This window comes from Argentina silus (genome assembly GCF_951799395.1).
Source record: "Argentina silus genome assembly, chromosome: 10".
Classification (NCBI taxonomy): Eukaryota; Metazoa; Chordata; class Actinopteri; order Argentiniformes; family Argentinidae; genus Argentina; species Argentina silus.
In genome coordinates, this window is record NC_139664.1 from 16,204,767 (window position 1) to 16,222,026 (window position 17,260).

At 45.6% G+C, this 17,260-nt stretch overlaps 1 protein-coding gene across 1 annotated transcript in view; it reads left to right on the forward strand.

Annotated features, from left to right (window-relative positions):
* The window catches only part of LOC310811150 (serine/threonine-protein kinase 3), a 53,638-nt gene that overhangs the window by 25,441 nt on the left and 10,937 nt on the right, over positions 1-17,260 (forward strand). The window contains exons 9-10 of the mRNA XM_083679233.1: positions 5,057-5,252; positions 9,623-9,786. Coding sequence (XP_083535359.1) covers positions 5,057-5,252; positions 9,623-9,786 — 360 coding nt within the window. The remainder of the gene's footprint in view (positions 1-5,056; positions 5,253-9,622; positions 9,787-17,260) is intronic.

A 17,260-nucleotide genomic window follows, 5' to 3' on the forward strand; every position in this document is an offset into this window, starting at 1 on the left:
ACGCACACACACATCAGTACGCGCACACACGCACACACACACACACACACACACACACACACACACACACACACACACACACACACACACACACACCATCAGACCACTGTCTATAGTTTTGCCAGGAAGACTGCTGACGCCTCAGTCCCCCAGAACGATGCAATTGTGAACCTTTCCGATATTGACTTTGTCATTTTTACTACACCCCTTGATGGTTGAGCACCATGCCAGAAGTGCCTTATTTGAGGCATTGCATTTAATGGTTTCAGACATTTGCTGTACCCGGCTAGGATGTACATGCCAGAGCCGTGTGGATGTTGGAAATGGCAGCGTTATGATCAGGATAATCCTGAAATTGGAGATGGTATTACGCTGGGCATGACATTCAAGGGCGGGACACCGCGTGGACACCGTGTGTGTATTGACTACCGTCGCTTCCAATTAGACGAAACATGTCCTCAGTGTGTTGCAGGTCGGCCCTGATACTTACCCACTTTGAAAATTCACCACGGAAAACAACCCATTATAGCTTAATGAGATCTCAAGGTGATTCTAAGATCCTAAGAACAACGTCATTCCTCCTTCCAACCTCCTTCTCCTCACCTTTGGCCTGGGTTGTTTTCCCATGAAGCCTGGTGTAATACGTGTGGATATTAGCCGCTGCAGAGTCAGGTGACACGGTTCACTAGCCTGGTGGTTGAGACTCTGGACTGCCTGTCACAGCCTAGACGTGCCGATGGAGTCATTTGTTTTTGCACATTAATTCAATTCTGTCCCTAGACTGGGGTCGGACGGACACCTGCTTTCCATTGCGGCGGGGCCAGCCGGGCCACCTGCTGGTGTTTTTACTGTAGAGCAGCACCCAGACAGAGCTTCATCAGGGGGGCTCGGAGGACAGACATGGACTCAGAGACCCCACTCATATACGGTCATGTCCCCTGTCCACTGTCACACCACTACTTATAACTCTCGCCAGGTTGGTGGATTATTATTATTGTTTTTCCCCCCATTTTTTTTTTTTAAATGTATTTTTCACAATACCTCATGTACAGTACAGGCTCTATAGTGCTGGACAACCTGTACCAGCTGACTGTAGGCCTACAGTATGTCCTCATGTTCATAATACCTGTAGGCCCTATAGGAATCTATAGGAGTCTCTATAAGACTTAAACTACTGAAATGTAGCTGAGTACGTTTGTGCACCTTGGCTGCTTTCGTACTCCTTCTAGAAGTTTCCTTTACGAAGGTGATGAGAGCTCCTGTTCGAGAATCCAACAAGCCTTCTATTGTTAGACTGTGATCCCCTGTGGAGTCTGATGGGTGTGGGGTTTTGACCCTACACCGCCCCCCAGTGCCCAAGGCATCTCTGCCACTTTAACACTAACTGAAATCAGAGCTACCTACTGCTGGGATGGATAATCAGCGCTGGTACCTACTATTCCCTTTGCTAGTTCACGTAGATTATCAGGTATGCTGTCTACACGAACTCACAGAAATCACAGATTAGCATCTATTCGATATGGATCGGCTCATGACAAGTGACCTGCAGCTAGAAATTCAATAGCCATGCATCTGATTGTAATTTGGCAGTGCTTAGTAGCCTGGTCCCAAGTTGCCCAGTAAAGGTGAGTGTGTGTGTGTGTGTGAGTGTGAGTGTGAGTGTGTGTGTGTGTGTGTGTGTGTGTGTGAGTGTGAGTGTGAGTGTGAGTGTGAGTGTGAGTGTGAGTGTGAGTGTGAGTGTGAGTGTGAGTGTGTGTGTGTGTGTGTGTGTGTGTGTGTGTGTGTGTGCGCGTTGCGCGTGCGTGTGTGGTGTCATTGTGCGTCCTCAGTGAATGAGAGGTGTGAAATTGAAAGGTGTGTTTTGAATAAGGCAGTCAGAGGTGCAAAATGATTGTGCTGACGGTCATATTCAAGGTTAATTTCATGCCCGGTTAGTCCAGCTGATGTAATATGAATAGGTGCATTTTCAATTTCTCATTTGAAATGATGAGTTCAACTTGTTGCTTCAGGGTGGAAACAGTCAACAGCTATGAGCCAATATCCGGGTGGCTAGATTGCCTTTTCCTGCCATGTGCAATAGGGTTTTAATAAGTTGTTTTTTCTGTCTAAGAAGAAACTCTTCTTCGACATAAATGAGTATTTCATTCATTCATTTCGATCATTGTCGAGGTAAAACATATTTTCTTTGTTTTACCTTTTGTGAAAGTGAATATTGTCTTGGTTTGACTGGACTGTACAGTAGTTCCCATAAAGACCATTCAGTCCAGCAGAGACTCCAGGATTGGGCCCCCCAGCTTAGGAAGTGGTGATGGGGCTCCTCCATAATCAGTAGCATCAGTGAAACCTGTGGTGGTTTCACAGTCAAGGACCCGGCAATTGAAATGCATTCAGCCTGCCATGTCTGCGCTTTGAAGCCCTTACCTTTCCCCTGTCAGGAAACTAAAATCTGGTGTTCGAGTGGGAGTACACTGCAATCAGCCCAGGCCTGTGGGACGTAGGCCCCAATCAATGCCTGCCTCCCTGCCTCCCTGCCTGCCTGCCTCCCAGATGTAACCGCTGTCTTAAGACCTGCTTGTTTTATAAAGCCCTATCCTGGAAGTGGGTTTTGCGAAGCAAGGCTTCCTCTGGAAATGACCAATTAGGAGTAATATGGACCTTGTTTCCTTCATGCCAGTTTAAATCCGAGCACTGGCGCTATAATGCGATACGATCTGAGAGATACGTGGAAGTGGTTTGGAGTAGCATGAAATGTTTCTTTCTAACCTCCTGAAGAAAAATCGGAGAGTATAATTGCTGCAATGCCATGTGAGCCTAATTGATTTCTGCTCCCCCTTGGCAGTTGGCAGTGGATCGTGTGTCTGAAGAAATCCTCATTGACCACACATCCAGCTCCGCGTTGATCTCCTTGGATGTAATTTCAGCCTGTTTACCATCTATAGAACACTCTACTTTCTGTTCTAAGCTGTGGGCCCGGCACTCCAGACGAGTCAACCTAAACATATGGCTTCTCTACGGCGGCTAGTTCTCACTTCTCTTCACAAAACCACGTGACGTCAGTTGTTTTTTTGTTTGAACAGCGTACAGTCCTGTCTGAAGGGGCGATGAGGGATGGGCCTGGGTTTACTCTGGTTAACACTGTGTGCAGGCCTGGAGAGGTCTGGTTCTCTGCTCTGGTCTCTGTGGCCCAGAACAGGCCGCCAGACCCGCCACCAGCCATTATAGAAGTGTCAGGCAGCCGCTCCGACAGACGGCCCAGGCCCAGACCCCGCGCAGCGCCCTGGGAGTCAGGCTGGTGGCAAAGTCAATGAGGCGAATCTCCCCCAGTCCTCCTCTTCCCCTCCTTTTCCCCTCCTCTTCCCCCCTTCACAGGACTGCAGAGTAAAGCCCTATGTGTTTTATAAGGGGGATGGGAGGTGTGGAATTTTAGCACACCCCAAAGGTTCATATAGGATTCAGAATTTTGATGGATCGCTGAGCTTCCTGCGTAACCCGAGCTGTTTGAATCTGGCTCTCTATCACGGCTGAGCGACACCCATCTCACATGGGTTGTTACCATGACATCACCACCAGGGCCTTTTATCCCTGAGGAGTGCTGCTTCCTCCTCGAAAGAAAAAGCTCCATTTGTAAATGTCATCAGAGGCCACCACAGCCCACCCTCCCCTGACCCCTCCGCCAACATTGGCTGTGTTTATTACCATGATTGTCACTGCTCTCAGCCCATCATTTGCCGTGTCATTCACTGTTAAACCAAAACCAGCTTCGGGAACTCGACAAGCTAGCTGGCCCTTCAGCGAGGGTCTTTTCACGCCTTAATTGAGTTCCCGTTTGAAGTCAGATCCAAGCCGCCTAATGTCCTTTAAATGTTTTTCCTAAACACAGACGCGCTCGATCAAACAGCCGTTAAGAATGTGTTGCACGTAGCCAAAAGACTAATAAGCTGCCTTCCCTGAGAGGACATTTTGATTAAGACTGCGGCTGCTGTGGGGATAGGACAGAAATTAGTGGGCTGTTTGTTAATGTAGCCTGATGCCTTGTCCTCTGATTAGCATAGAGGGTGATGATGCTAGCGTCTGACTGCGCCAGGCATGCCCTGTTAAGGCTGGGCCCCGGTGGGCGCCCTGCCACAATAAAGCCACATTCTGGAGAGAAAGAAAGAGAGAGAGAGAGAAAGAGAGAAAGAGAGAGAGTGAGAGAGAGAGAGAGAGAGAGAGAGAGAGAGAAAGGCACTCTCATCAATCATCAACCCACCAAAGCATATGGCATGGCTGCTGAACCAGGACTGGGGGAATACTCCTCTAAATTAGGAAAAAGAGGACAGGAAAAGACGAGGGGAAACGAAGCACATTATTGAGAGGGAGAGGAGAGGAACTCCCAAACAGTACTTTATGTGTGTGAGAAATGAGCTTGAAACCCTCTCTGCATGGAAAGAACTAAAGGCTCATTATGGGAGAAAGGCTCTGTAGAGTTGGATCAAACAGGACCGTTCTGAGCAGAGAGCATGGAAGCTGTCACATGGATGAGGAGACAGTGGTTAGTAATGACTAAGGGGAAAAAATGGACTTCAAGGGTGTACATAGATACAGGAGGCTGCATGTTATGAGATTGTTTTGGAATAACCCACCAAGGGGAGCCAGGGGTCAGTCCCAGAAACACAGAGTCATGGAAAAGTCAATGCCATGTTTCCACGGACCATTAGCCTTGTGATTAAGTGACTCCAAATAGATGTTTTATTCCTGTGTATGCAATCATGTACTGGACATGTTGGCTTGGAATATTACCCCAGTGTACATAAGTATATATGCATGAAGTGCACATTCATATCTCACCACCAGTGATGGCTTAAGAAATATACAACATATATATATATATATTTTTTAGATATACACAAGGTGCATGGACATTGTGTGCTGCAGATTTATATCTTATTGAAACTTGAAGACCAACCATACCAGTCAAAACCTACGTTATTCGTCTCTATTTTATTCGTGCTTGTATGTGTTACTGCCGCAAGGCTCCTGCCCTCTCTCCTGACCTCTCTCCTTTGACCCCTGGCAGGATGAGGAAGTGGAGGTGGACTCCCACACCATGGTGAAGACGGGCTCTGAGGGTGCCAGCACCATGCGGACCATGGGCACCATGAGCGAGGGGGCACAGACCATGATCGAGAACAGCAGCACCATGCTGGAGTCGGACCTGGGCACCATGGTCATCAACTGTGAGGATGAGGAGGAGGTAGACGGCACGATGAAGAGTGAGTGTGACAATGGAGATGAGACAGGAAAGGGGCTTATACTGTACTGCTCTCTCTCTCTCTCTCTCTCTCTCTCTCTCTCTCTCTCTGTCTCTCTCTCTCTCTCTCTCTCTCTCTCTCTCTTTCTCTCGCTCTCTCTCTCTCTCTCTTTCTCTCTCTGTACATATGAATTTATTTTGGTGATAGCAATGGTTTGTTTCATCAGGTATGTAAACAGGTCTGCAGGTAGAGGTGGATTTATTTGCTCCTACATCCTACTATAAGTGCACTGAATTGATGGTAATCAGTACTGTGTGTCGACCTGACCTCATGTAGACACACTGCAATGGACACATCCACCACTAGGTGTGAGTGTTGCACCAATATTTCTCCCATATCTCCTTAATCATTTTGATACTCCTGGCAGACCTACTGTGAGCCATAACTTCCCAAATGAACTTTGATTGGACCTAACTGCAATGTTTTGGCCTGGCAGCTTGTAACTCTCTGCAGGCTGCAAAGTGATTAAAACATCCATGTTCCTGACTTGTGGCTCATCTAGCAGCTCTGATTGGTCGTGGGTGTTTCATGTGGTAGGAGTTAACTTAATATGATGATGGCACAAAATGTGTTAATTTACGCTAAATGACCCACTCTCAAGCAATTAGTGCATCCCACTAAGTATTATGTAACCAGAATATGAATAATTTACCCGTCCCTTTCATTAAAGAAAACAAAAGTTACTTCCATTTGATAGAAATGCCACCCACTCACATCCCCACAGTCCCTACAAAATACACATTAGCCTTCTGAATGATGCTGTTGATGATGTGTAGGAATAGTTTAATTACATACTGGTTTGGAAGGAAAGTAAAGTTTGTTGCAGTTTACATTTGGGGCTGCCTGACTGGTAAAATTCATGAATTTATTATATTGAAGAAATGTCATGAGTTGAAGGCTCACCTTGACGGGGAGATTGGCTGTAAGAGTGGTGTCTGCAAGTGTGACTGGAAAGCAGAGCAGCTATATTTCAATTTACTCAGTCATATTTCTCTATTTCCTGACACGGGTAATCTTTTCTTTTCAATCATTGGGTCTGTTAAAACAATAGCCGCTTCATCTGAACTGTTCAGTATGGACAGATAGTCAGCACAGTACTGGAGTTCTCTGAAAACTTGGCCACTGCTGAGTTGCCTTTTGCACTTTTGGAGGGCAGAGTTGATGAGTATCAATGTGTTCTGTTCTGACCCGACCAAACCTCCCACCAATAGCCCCTATTCTGAGGAAGTATTCAAGGCAGGCAGAATGGAGAGGACCAGACATAACAATGCTCTCTTACCAATGGACCAGTTCAGGGGGGTTCGTACCAGACCAGTCAGTCAGTCAGTTTGGTACATCTGCCTTGCACATGGTGGCTCATTGGGCCCTGTGTGGAGCCAGAGCCTAGATAGAGGAGAGGAGAGGGTGAGCCTGGGAATGGCTGCTTGTTCTGGGGCTTATTACTTTCAGGTGAGGAGCTTTGGCCTTCAACGAGCATCGCCGGGCCCGTTAAAACTGCACAGCGGTGCACAATGGTGTCATACTGGAGCTGTGGAGCCACTGAGTGGATTACCAGCAGGACAGTTTATGATTATGGATTTCACACACAGCTGGTGATGAGATTTTTTTCGCAGATTGTTAATGCGTGTTTTGACAGTATGGAAGGGGAGTTGTCAAGTGTGATCCAATTGGCACATATGATTGAAGTGAGGTGAGAAAACAAACTCACTGATACAGAGCCATATGGTAGTCCTGTGGTAATTTGGAAAGGCTATAAACATATTCTGTTTACAGGCAGACCAGTGTGTGTGTGTGTGTGTGCGTGCGTGCGTGCGTGCGTGCGTGTGCGTGCGTGCGTGCGTGTGTGCGTGTCTGTGTGTGTGTGTGTGTGTGCGTGCGTGCGTGCGTGCGTGCGTGCGTGTGTGTGTGTGTGTGCGTGCGTGCGTGCGTGTGTGTGCATGCGTGTGCACGTGCGTGCAAGTGTTCAGTATCAGCTCCGTGGTGCCTCTTCTCTGAGTCAGAGGAGCCCGTGCCAGGCAGAGGAAATGATGATGTTCCTCCCAGACCGAGCAGACGAACACCTTCCGATGGAGCTGAGAAGACTGCCTCTGGCAGAAGCAAAGCTACCACTATTACAGAGTAATCAGCAGCGCTTTACCTTGGACTGTAATTACCCCCCATGTTGGCAGATGTCCAGTCAAGTCTGGAGAGAAGCCTAACCATATAGGGCTGCACTGCTCTCCTTTCATGCCCCCCTACTCTCAGTGCCCCCCCCCACCCCCCCATCTACCCACTCTTGGGTGCCTCCCTAGATCCTCAACCATGCCAAACCAACCCGGCCCAGAGCACACACCTGGATAGAAGATGTTTTATATCCACACATGTAATAATGACTATGATGATTTAGTCTGAACAGCTGTAATAGTATACGGTGATATTGTCCCATTTCGATAAAGGGAATAAAGTTCTATTTCTTTTTTATGCACACTATTTCTTATATGGTCGATTTGAATGATGCCAATAAAATGACCAGATGTGTTCAGGGAAGTCGTTTACAAGTTGCCCACAGCAACGGTATAAATCCAAGGTCGGACCTCATTGGAATGTAGTGGATAAAAAAAATTCTGTTTTCTCAGGAGGCCACGAGAGAGAGAGAGAAAGAGAGGGCGATGACGATTGATTCATTGTGAAGTGTGGCTTTGACGCAAGAAGACAGGCAGCGATAACACACAGTGAGCTGAGAAATGTGAACCGTCCGAATGCATTCACAGAGAGTCCTCGGCTTCCTATTGTGAGTTTGCTCGGCAAAGAGCAGACACACAACAGTGTCCGTTCAGAGATTCTTTGATAGTGTGACAAGCAACCCAGTTTCCTCCGGCCAACACACAGTCAGATAAAATGTTCCCTGGAGCCTCGGGGGGAGAACCACGTCATGGTGACTGGAACTAAAGGTCCTCAGACCGGATGAAAACAAGGATCCAGACAAATTGGGTCAAATGGCGAGCTGGAGGCGAGGAGGAGGTGTGCCCACTGCCCTCAGCTCACCCCAGGAGGTGTGCCCTGAAATATCTCTGCCTCAGAAACAACCCCTAGCCGGTTCACCCTAGATACTGGTGTTGATCTGAGTTAATTAGACAGGTATAAGCAAGATGTTAGTGCAGTAGCTCCGCTATTCGCTCGGATTGTGTAGGTGGAATTTTTGCTGTCTAGTTCAGTGGAGGCTGGTGGAGGTAGAAATCCAATGCATTTCAATGAGCCCATCCTCCGATTTCTGCCTCCACCAGCCTCCCCTAGTCTAGTTACTACATAACGTGTACAATTCAACGCAAGTGTCTATGGAGTAGATATTGTACCATAGAGTGTTTTCACACAATCTGTGTCCTCAAACAAACTCCTTATCCACCCTCTATCTATGGCCAGCACAACAACTGACCTCTCCACCTTGCCTCAGCCTGGACTCTTTGCACTGTAACTGAATGGATATTTGCGGTGGAGCTTCTAAGTTGCTGTATATGACCTGTGGGACCCCAGCCTCCACACTGAGTACTGTACTCTCATTCTGTTCTTCACTGTCTTATACAACCAGCTCTCTCAGAGCCTTTACCTGTGGCTTTGTGCCCACCCTGGTCTGCCTGCCTGCCCGCCCGCTTGCCATGCTGTTCTGCTGGGAGTGAGTGGGCTGTGGTGTGGGCTTGTGTGGGCAGCAGTATGGATTCATAGTGGGGGCTATGAATCTTTTAATATGACCTGTTCCATCATGGTTGTTTCTTCAGCGAGGAGGAGGACATGTTCCTGAATAATCCTAGTAAATCCTAGATAACACTGGAGCCCAGATGGAATGTGACATGCGGTAGATCATCCTATAAAGCTGAAAGAGAAATATTTGGCGGATTTATCCATTTCCACAGTGGACATGTACAGCAGAGATGATCATTCTCAGCTATTGTTATTAAGAACCATGAAATTGTTCTATGCTTAGGCAGATGGGATAATTGTATTCAATGGTGGGCAGAAACGATAAGTTCATTTCTACTAATTGGTCTAGTTAGTGATTGCATAATAGTCCCCATGAATTCACACCTATTCCTTTTCTTAAAGGGCCTGATCCAAAAATAGCCCACATGTAGAGATGTGAACACTGGAAAAAATATATAATGTTGCTAACTGATGTCGGTGCAGTGCTGTAGTCATTATCAAAGGATTTTGAAATAAATCATCTAATGATTAGTCTACATTGTCCTAAGTTAGGTCTCAAATCATCACATTTACTTAGATAAATGTAAATGTAAGATGTAATGTTGCTGAGGTCGACTCCTCTGCACACCTTTGATAAATCCCCTCTTGTCCTACAGGAAATGCCACCTCCCAGCAGGCTGTGCGGCCGTCTTTCATGGACTACTTTGACAAGCAAGAGTCTCAGAGCAACAGCAGCCGTAGCAGGCAGGAGCCCTACCTCATAACCAACAGTGTCTTCCCTGACAACTGGAAGGTGCCTCAGGATGGAGACTTTGACTTTGTAAGTACAATAACCTATCAAATACCTATAAACAACTTATCAAAACAGCCCTTTTTGAATTCTTAGTTCAAAAGAAAGACAATTCAAATCTCCTTCGGAAATGGGTCAGTTCACTTGCATGGAGGTGATAACAAAGAGCTCGCTGAAGCACCTGATCCCTGAGGCTGACACCTGAGCTTTGTGTGTGTGTGTGTGTGTGTGTGTGTGTGTGTGTGTGTGTGTGTGTGTACTTGTGTCCCTTTGTACGTGTGTATCTGTCTGTCTGTCTGTGTCTCTGTAAGTCTCTGTGTGTCTCTGTGAATCTGTATCTGTGCACACTCCACTGGCCTCCATCTCCCTCCCTCTCCCCACAGAGTGAAAGCTCTATCTCGCTTGTAATGGCAGACTGAAGCCCCCACTGTGAGACTGGCCGGGTGGAATGCAAAACCCCTGGATGGACCCAGTGTTTGATTTACACCTCACTCTCAGTCAGCCATGTGAGACCTCTCGGCGGAGCGAGAGAGACACAGAGGGAGAGAGTGATGTCATCCTGGCCAGAGACAGATGTGGGAGAATTTCACTCTCAGACAATACTCGGTTTATCATCACCTGCCACTCTATGCCACTGGAGGTGCACGTAAAGCCGAACCATTTCAGAATTTCAAAATGAGCCTGTGCCTAATGCAAATCTGATGCACTGGGGACACCATCTGAGGTTTTGATCCTCATGTTACCTTGGCAACCCACAGGAATAGGCTTTCATACATTTTTCCAAGCTTTTTGTTTGTTTTGTTTTTTATTTCTATTACCAGAGTCCAGTCACCAGAGTGTAATTATTAATCAGCGGAGATGAATGTTGGATCCCGGTGAACACATTAGCCTCTGCGCCTGAGTGAAGATGGCAGGTTTATAGGCCTTAAACGGAACGGCTGTCATCTCCCAGCTTATCCCTGCTGGACGATGCTCCCCCAGGGGAACCTGCAGGTCTCTACAACCAGTCTTTGTGTGAGGAGACAGGGGGTTAAGTCAGTCTGTCTCTCTGGGCTGGGAGGTGGGTGTGAAACGAGCATCTCACGCCTCAGTCAGTCCACCACGGTACAATCTGCCTCAAAAGCTCTCTTAGGCTAAGAGGGGGTCGTTTCCTTCTTGGAAAGTTCAGACTGAATGCTTGAGTGCATCATTTCCTCAGTGTCAAAATTCCTCTCAGCAGTCGAGCTCTTCTGATATACATTTATATGGGTCGTTCCCCATCACGCTTCTGCTGCTTTCAAGTGTCAGTCTCAGTAAAATCCTGAGTGGACACCACGTTGTTTTGGTTGACTAAATTGATAAAATGAGAACTGTCAATTCTGGTTTAGCTTGTTGTGGTTCATTGACACTTGGGGCTGAGAGCTTGGTATTAAATTAGTTGTAAGTGGTAGAGAGTGGCTTGTCAGTGGATAAGGACTGGGGATAGATAATTGGTGTGTTTTGAAGAATGTTGCATAATCCTCCTCATCCTGTCCTCGGTCAATCATCTCCACACCAGCTCCAGTGAGTTCAGAGTGCTCACCCAAAATCTCTTAATTATCTCTGGCCCTGCTGTCAAGCCGGCGCTCCCTCCTTTAGCCCACACTGAACCACTCTCCCTCTCCCACAAGCTAATTATCAGCACTATCATCTCCAGAGAGAGAGGGAGGTAGAGTTAGAGATAGAGAAAGAGACAAAGAGAGAGAGAGAGGGAGAGAGATGGAGAGAGGGAGAGGGGGGGGGGGGGATACTACAGCAACAGGGTCTCAGAGGTGGAGCAAATGCACACGGTTCCTCACCTGAAACACCACCCACCATCTTATCAAAAAAAGCAGAAAGAAAGAAAGCAGACTGAACATTAAAATAACGTTTTAATATCTCCGATTCATGTTAACCACCCTGTATGAACACTTTTCTGACCGCTCATTTGACTCTGAAGTATTATCCACTGAAGTATATAACTGAAGTATTATGGGATACGCTATCCCAGTATTTTGTTACAGAATTAGAAACACTACGATGGAAGTTCATATTTGTAGTAATCCAACAGAGTGATTCTCTTCACCCTCTCTTAGGAGGGCAGTAAATGAGGTGAAACTCATTTGACTCAGGTGAGTATCCATAGTTACTAAAAGGTAACCCAGACAATATGTGAGTTCTGCTCTGCTAAAGGCTTTGGCTGCTAGGCAGAGCTGCGTTTGTAAGTGGGTCTGTGCGGTGGCATGCTAAGTGCTGCCCCTCGGTCCTGCTCTACACTGCAGTGTGGGGAGAGGTTAGCGTTAGCGCCCCACAGCTCACACACACAAAGGGGTTATAAAACAGCTCTGTGGGAGGACAGGGTGGAAGAGCTTTCCAAACGTATTAAGCATTTCACTCTGATAAATCGTATCCTCCACCTCAGTGGTGGACCTAAGGTGTACTGAGTTCCTAGTGTATTTTCAATTCTAATAATTTCACCACTCTTCTGCATTCATCTCATGGATAATTGAATATGACTGTTTCTCGGAATTGGTCCAGACAGGATTTGATACAAAAGGGGTTCTATCTATTTATTAATTTATGAATCAATGTATTATTGAGACAAATTCCTCCTACTGTGGATACACACCAACAGTTGTCACTTGTTGTATCTCAGGCCACAACTGTGTTCCAGTTTGGGATGTCGGCCTCCTATTGACTTCTAGAGTTCTAACTGTGCTCACTGAAGGGGTTGGAAATATTTGATGTCAGTATGCCCTGTTGCATTAAGGTCAGCCCACTATCTCTGCATTAAATCAATTTCAGCTGAATTGATTTTCTTTTTCGCTCTCTCCAGGGCTCATTTTCTGTGCAGTGCACTGTATTGATTAAAATAGTTTTATGGAACATCTGTTTGGGAGTGGGGGATTTTAAAGTGTGCACCTGACTAGCAGCAATCAGTGTGAAATAAATGGCACCTCTGCCTGACAGCATTGCTAGGCTAATTCATAGGCTTCATTTGATTGTTTTGATGCCTTCACTGGCTATATCTGAGACGGTATGATTATACAGCATATCAGGGAGAGTTCTCCTCAGACTGTCTGTGAAAAAGCAGGGATGGTTTGATGGAGTGAAGATTAACGATGCAGCTGATCGAGTGTGCAGAGAGTGGAGAATTGACCAGGGCCATATCTTTTATTAGATGCTCTATATCTGTGTCAGAAGATTCAGTCCTCTTTGGGGAAGGGATGAAATGTAAAGGTTGAGACAGGGGTGATAAAGGTTCAGCAAGTTAACAAACTTATTTTATGTTATGTAAGATGTTTATGGAGGCACTGTAATAGAATGAAGTTAACCAACCATACTAAAAAGTGAACCAATCAAACATTGTTTGGGTCCTAATTATACAATGTTGATGTGTTGATTTATTTTGTTCTGTTTAGATGTTTAGAGAGAGTTTTAGTATTTTCGTCTACTGTGACTAATTGGGCATTTGTTAACAGAATGCTGGGACTTTCAAATGTATGCCAAACAAAAACCCTTCTTAGCAAAGTTTAACAACCCATACGACTCTGTGCACACGTCTTTTTCGTCATTATACTGTACCAAAAGAAAATAGCACACTTTTGGCAGCAAGAATTTTTTGGGAAAAAATAACAAGTAGGCCTATGTCATGTGCAGATACATCCAATCTGCTCCTAGTTTGTCTCAGAGATAGCCTCTGCAAAATGAAAACATTGTTTACTGTTTGCATCCGGCGTGGGATTGATCCTAAGAATCTGACTTAGGGACACCACACCAATGTGTCAGTGTGCTCTTTAATGATGAAGGTAAATCCTTTGATGTCCTTTTTGTAGAAGAGTGCAACCTGTATGTCATCATTGTCAATGGAAGTTACTTGCGCTACATATTTGTGTGATTTGCTGGCTTTGTTTTCCCGGCTGAACTCAACAACATTCAACTCTCCATTTATTGGAGCATGAGATGAGGATGTTGATGCGGTGCTTTGTGAGGATGTTGATGCGGTGCTTTGTGAGGATGCTGAAGCAGTGATTTGTAACTACCACTGCATGATTTCCCACTGTTTTTTTCGACTGTCCTTGTTGAACCCTTTTGGGTTTCCATGTAGAAGAGGGTTCTACATGGAACCCAAAGGGGTTCCTTAAAGAATTCTCCCACAGGGACAGCTGAAGAACCCATTTAGGTTCTGTACAACCTGTACAATAAGTGAATGTAGCCAATTTAATTTCAGTAATTGTATTACCGGTTTGATTTGGTCATTCTGTTAATGATTTCATAACAGAGTGACCAGTTTGAATAACTTATTAATTTATAAACTAAATCGATTTATGTAGTAAAAACACTAAAAACACTACACGTTTTGGTGGGTCTACCTATACTTCTTATTTTCTTAACTTTCATTATCCTTGCTCCTCATGAGGCATAGAAATTTGAAAATGTCATACACTTATTTGGGTTTTTGGTAACAGAATGACCCAAACCATTTCTTAAAAATGCAATATAAGTGTTGATATTAGTTGACCAGGGTCTACACTTGAACATTGATGAGGTTTGATGTTTGAGGTTATCGCTAATCTTATGATGGAAGATGGTTGAGAAATGTATTTCTCATTTAATTTCCCCAAAATATACTCATTTGACATCCAATTTGATATGTTCTGACGGATTTCACAGTTTGGTCCCCATGGATCCTTTTACACAGAGCTGCCAATCTTACAGGCAGATAGCTCTTTTTCTTAATAATTATGATATAGCTTGTAATTTCCTTGGTATTGTCACATCAGTTCTTGGCTACGTTAGTCGCCCGTCTCTATGAGGCTCGGATTGCCTTTCATGTGGCATGAATTAAAAATGATTCTCCCAACCCTTCACTTGAGTGGTGAATAGACCAAATTGGACTTAAACCAACAGAGAGTTTTATAGAATGGAAGTAGAAATTAAATGTGATTTTAAATCACTTTGGATACGGTTTGGTTTCCTCAGCAGGGAAAATGAGGGACTTCTTTTACCCACCAAAAGCAAAAGAACTGGGGATGATATGTGACATACAGGAGAATAGAGGGGTGGTTGTCAGTGGTAACTTGGGCTTTATCTCTCGCTATGTGCCTGCCCAGCTGTGGTAAAAGCCTAACAGAGCTTCGGAATGGGAAACTGTTTCCTAGGGAACGGTGCACATTGTAATGACTCCTCCTCCACTGGGTATTGTCACATACCTTATAATACATATGAATCATGATAAGATGCTCTTTCTGATAAGGCAGCCATTGAATTGTCATTTTAATTTCATCAGTGCCGGGGAATAAACCGAGCCACCATCTGCATATGGATTATCCTTGTATTATCATAGCTGAAATGGGGTTGGGAGACCTGGATAAAGTCTTCTGTGAACTCCCTTGTTAGAAGTGTGGCAGTTATAATTCGTGCATATCACCTTTGTTTGCTCAAGCCATGTAAGGAATGATGAGAACTGACATTGTATCCATAGTTACCACCAACAGCCAAGACTCATGTTTGCTCGAGCTCAACTTGACAGTATTGACCGTTTATGATGTGAATCAATGACACTTTATGTACTCGCGACTCGTAAAGAATACAATAGTGACTGCTGGTGAATGCTGTGCTGTGATGGATAAATACAAAGGTAGTGTAGGGTCAGGTCCAGCCCTGGTAGCTTACTCTGTGGGAGACAGAGCTCAGCTAGGCTAGGCTAACTGGGACCCAGACCAGACCCAGGGCAGCCAGTGTTGCTCCTGCTGCTGTGTGATAAGGGATGTACATGTACCCCAGGGAGAGAGAGAGAGAGAGAGAGAGAGAGAGAGTAGTTAACCTAGCAGCCTGCCAGCCAGCAGGTCAAATGGGCGGCGACAGCGCTCCAGGTTTTAATAGCATATTGATCCTAGACCTCATCAAGCTGATTCTCCACTGGTTGTTTTCATTCTCATTTGTTTTGGAAAGGGGGATTAACAGTGACTCAGCCTTCAGTCTGGAAGCTTACTGCTCCCCCCCCCACCCCCCTTCCCCCCCCCCACCCCATCCACCAATCCACCCACAGTCTCCAGCTCTGTCTATACTCAGCTCTGAGATATCAACGCTTCACTTACGCTGAGCACTCTCTCCTCTATGAATAAATGAAGATAATGAAGGAAGAATAATAGCATTCAGCTGAATATATTAGGCTGTATGACATAGCCCTCTGTTTGACCTGATCCAGCCGCTCACCATTGAGACCTTCTCAGGATTCGTGAAGCAGACCTGTACCCTGTACTTTTACCAATGTACACTTTCCTTTCCAACCACTATATCCCGGTGATCAGAGAAATACAAAACCTAAAAGCTTTGTGGAGACAAAGCTGTCGCTGCACTGTGTGAGGTATACACTGTGAGAGGTTGTTAGTGAGAGTTTGAAGCAGCAGTCAGAGAAAGCTGAGCAGGCTTTTCTGTGTATGCCAGGAGTGTTTTTTAGGATTCAGACAGTCACAGTCATTAGACTCTCATACCCCCTGCCATGTCCTCTCAGCAGAGGCCATTAGGAAATGTACATTTTTGTTGTGTGAACTTACTTCACCTCATGCCAAGAATTAATGTTGAATCCTTAAAGGCATAGTTCACCCAAATGGCCAATGAATTTCATTTTGTGGATGACTGGTAAAGACTGTAAATGCACTGTACGCTTTTATGGATGTGCAGCAGTTATTCCTGTCTAACAGTATGTGGTTATTTGTTGCTGGCTGTTATGACCTTATGTGTCTGGAGGTGGAGGTTCCTTCTAAGGAATACCATTACTGCATCAGTGGCTGGCAGATTGAATAAGCACCACCACGCCAGGTCTCCTGCTGATACTTCTGAGTTATCCTCCCCTGCCAGCTTTGGATGTCTTGGACTGGTTCTGAGGGCATTCTAGTACAGTAGTAGGGGCTGCCAAGGTCAGTGCTCAGAGCTCTGGAAACGCTACTGCTTTCACAGTTACTGCACCTAGAGCCGAGCCATTAGTCCAGCCAGGGGGGTGGGGGGATGGGGAGGGAATTGTATTTCTCCAACTATACGGCACGCTAGCTCTGTGCACAAAACTGCAGTACCGTATACTGTATCGGAATATATGTCTCATTAGCTGTGTACCTAACCAAGAGTAATTATAACCTACACACTCAAGGAGAAGCTTCCGCTGTGATTACCCCTATTGTTCCTAGAATATGCATGTATGTCTGTTATCTTCATACTCTACCTCTCTCACACACACACCCACTGGAAAATAGTTTCACCTGACAATATTATATCTTCTCAATTATAGCATTGGAGAGTTCTGCGGGCTGCTCAGTGTGCAGAATGGGGCTATTGTTTGGATGAAAAATGCAATCAAGATACTGTCTCTCATCACTAGCAGCAGTAGCCTCCTGGAGGTATCTGTGGAGTGTCTGTTTCCAGAGGAGAGGAGTCTGTGGTGGTTGATTAACTGCCTTACTGCCCCACTGACACAGCGTACACACACACGCACACGCACACACGCACG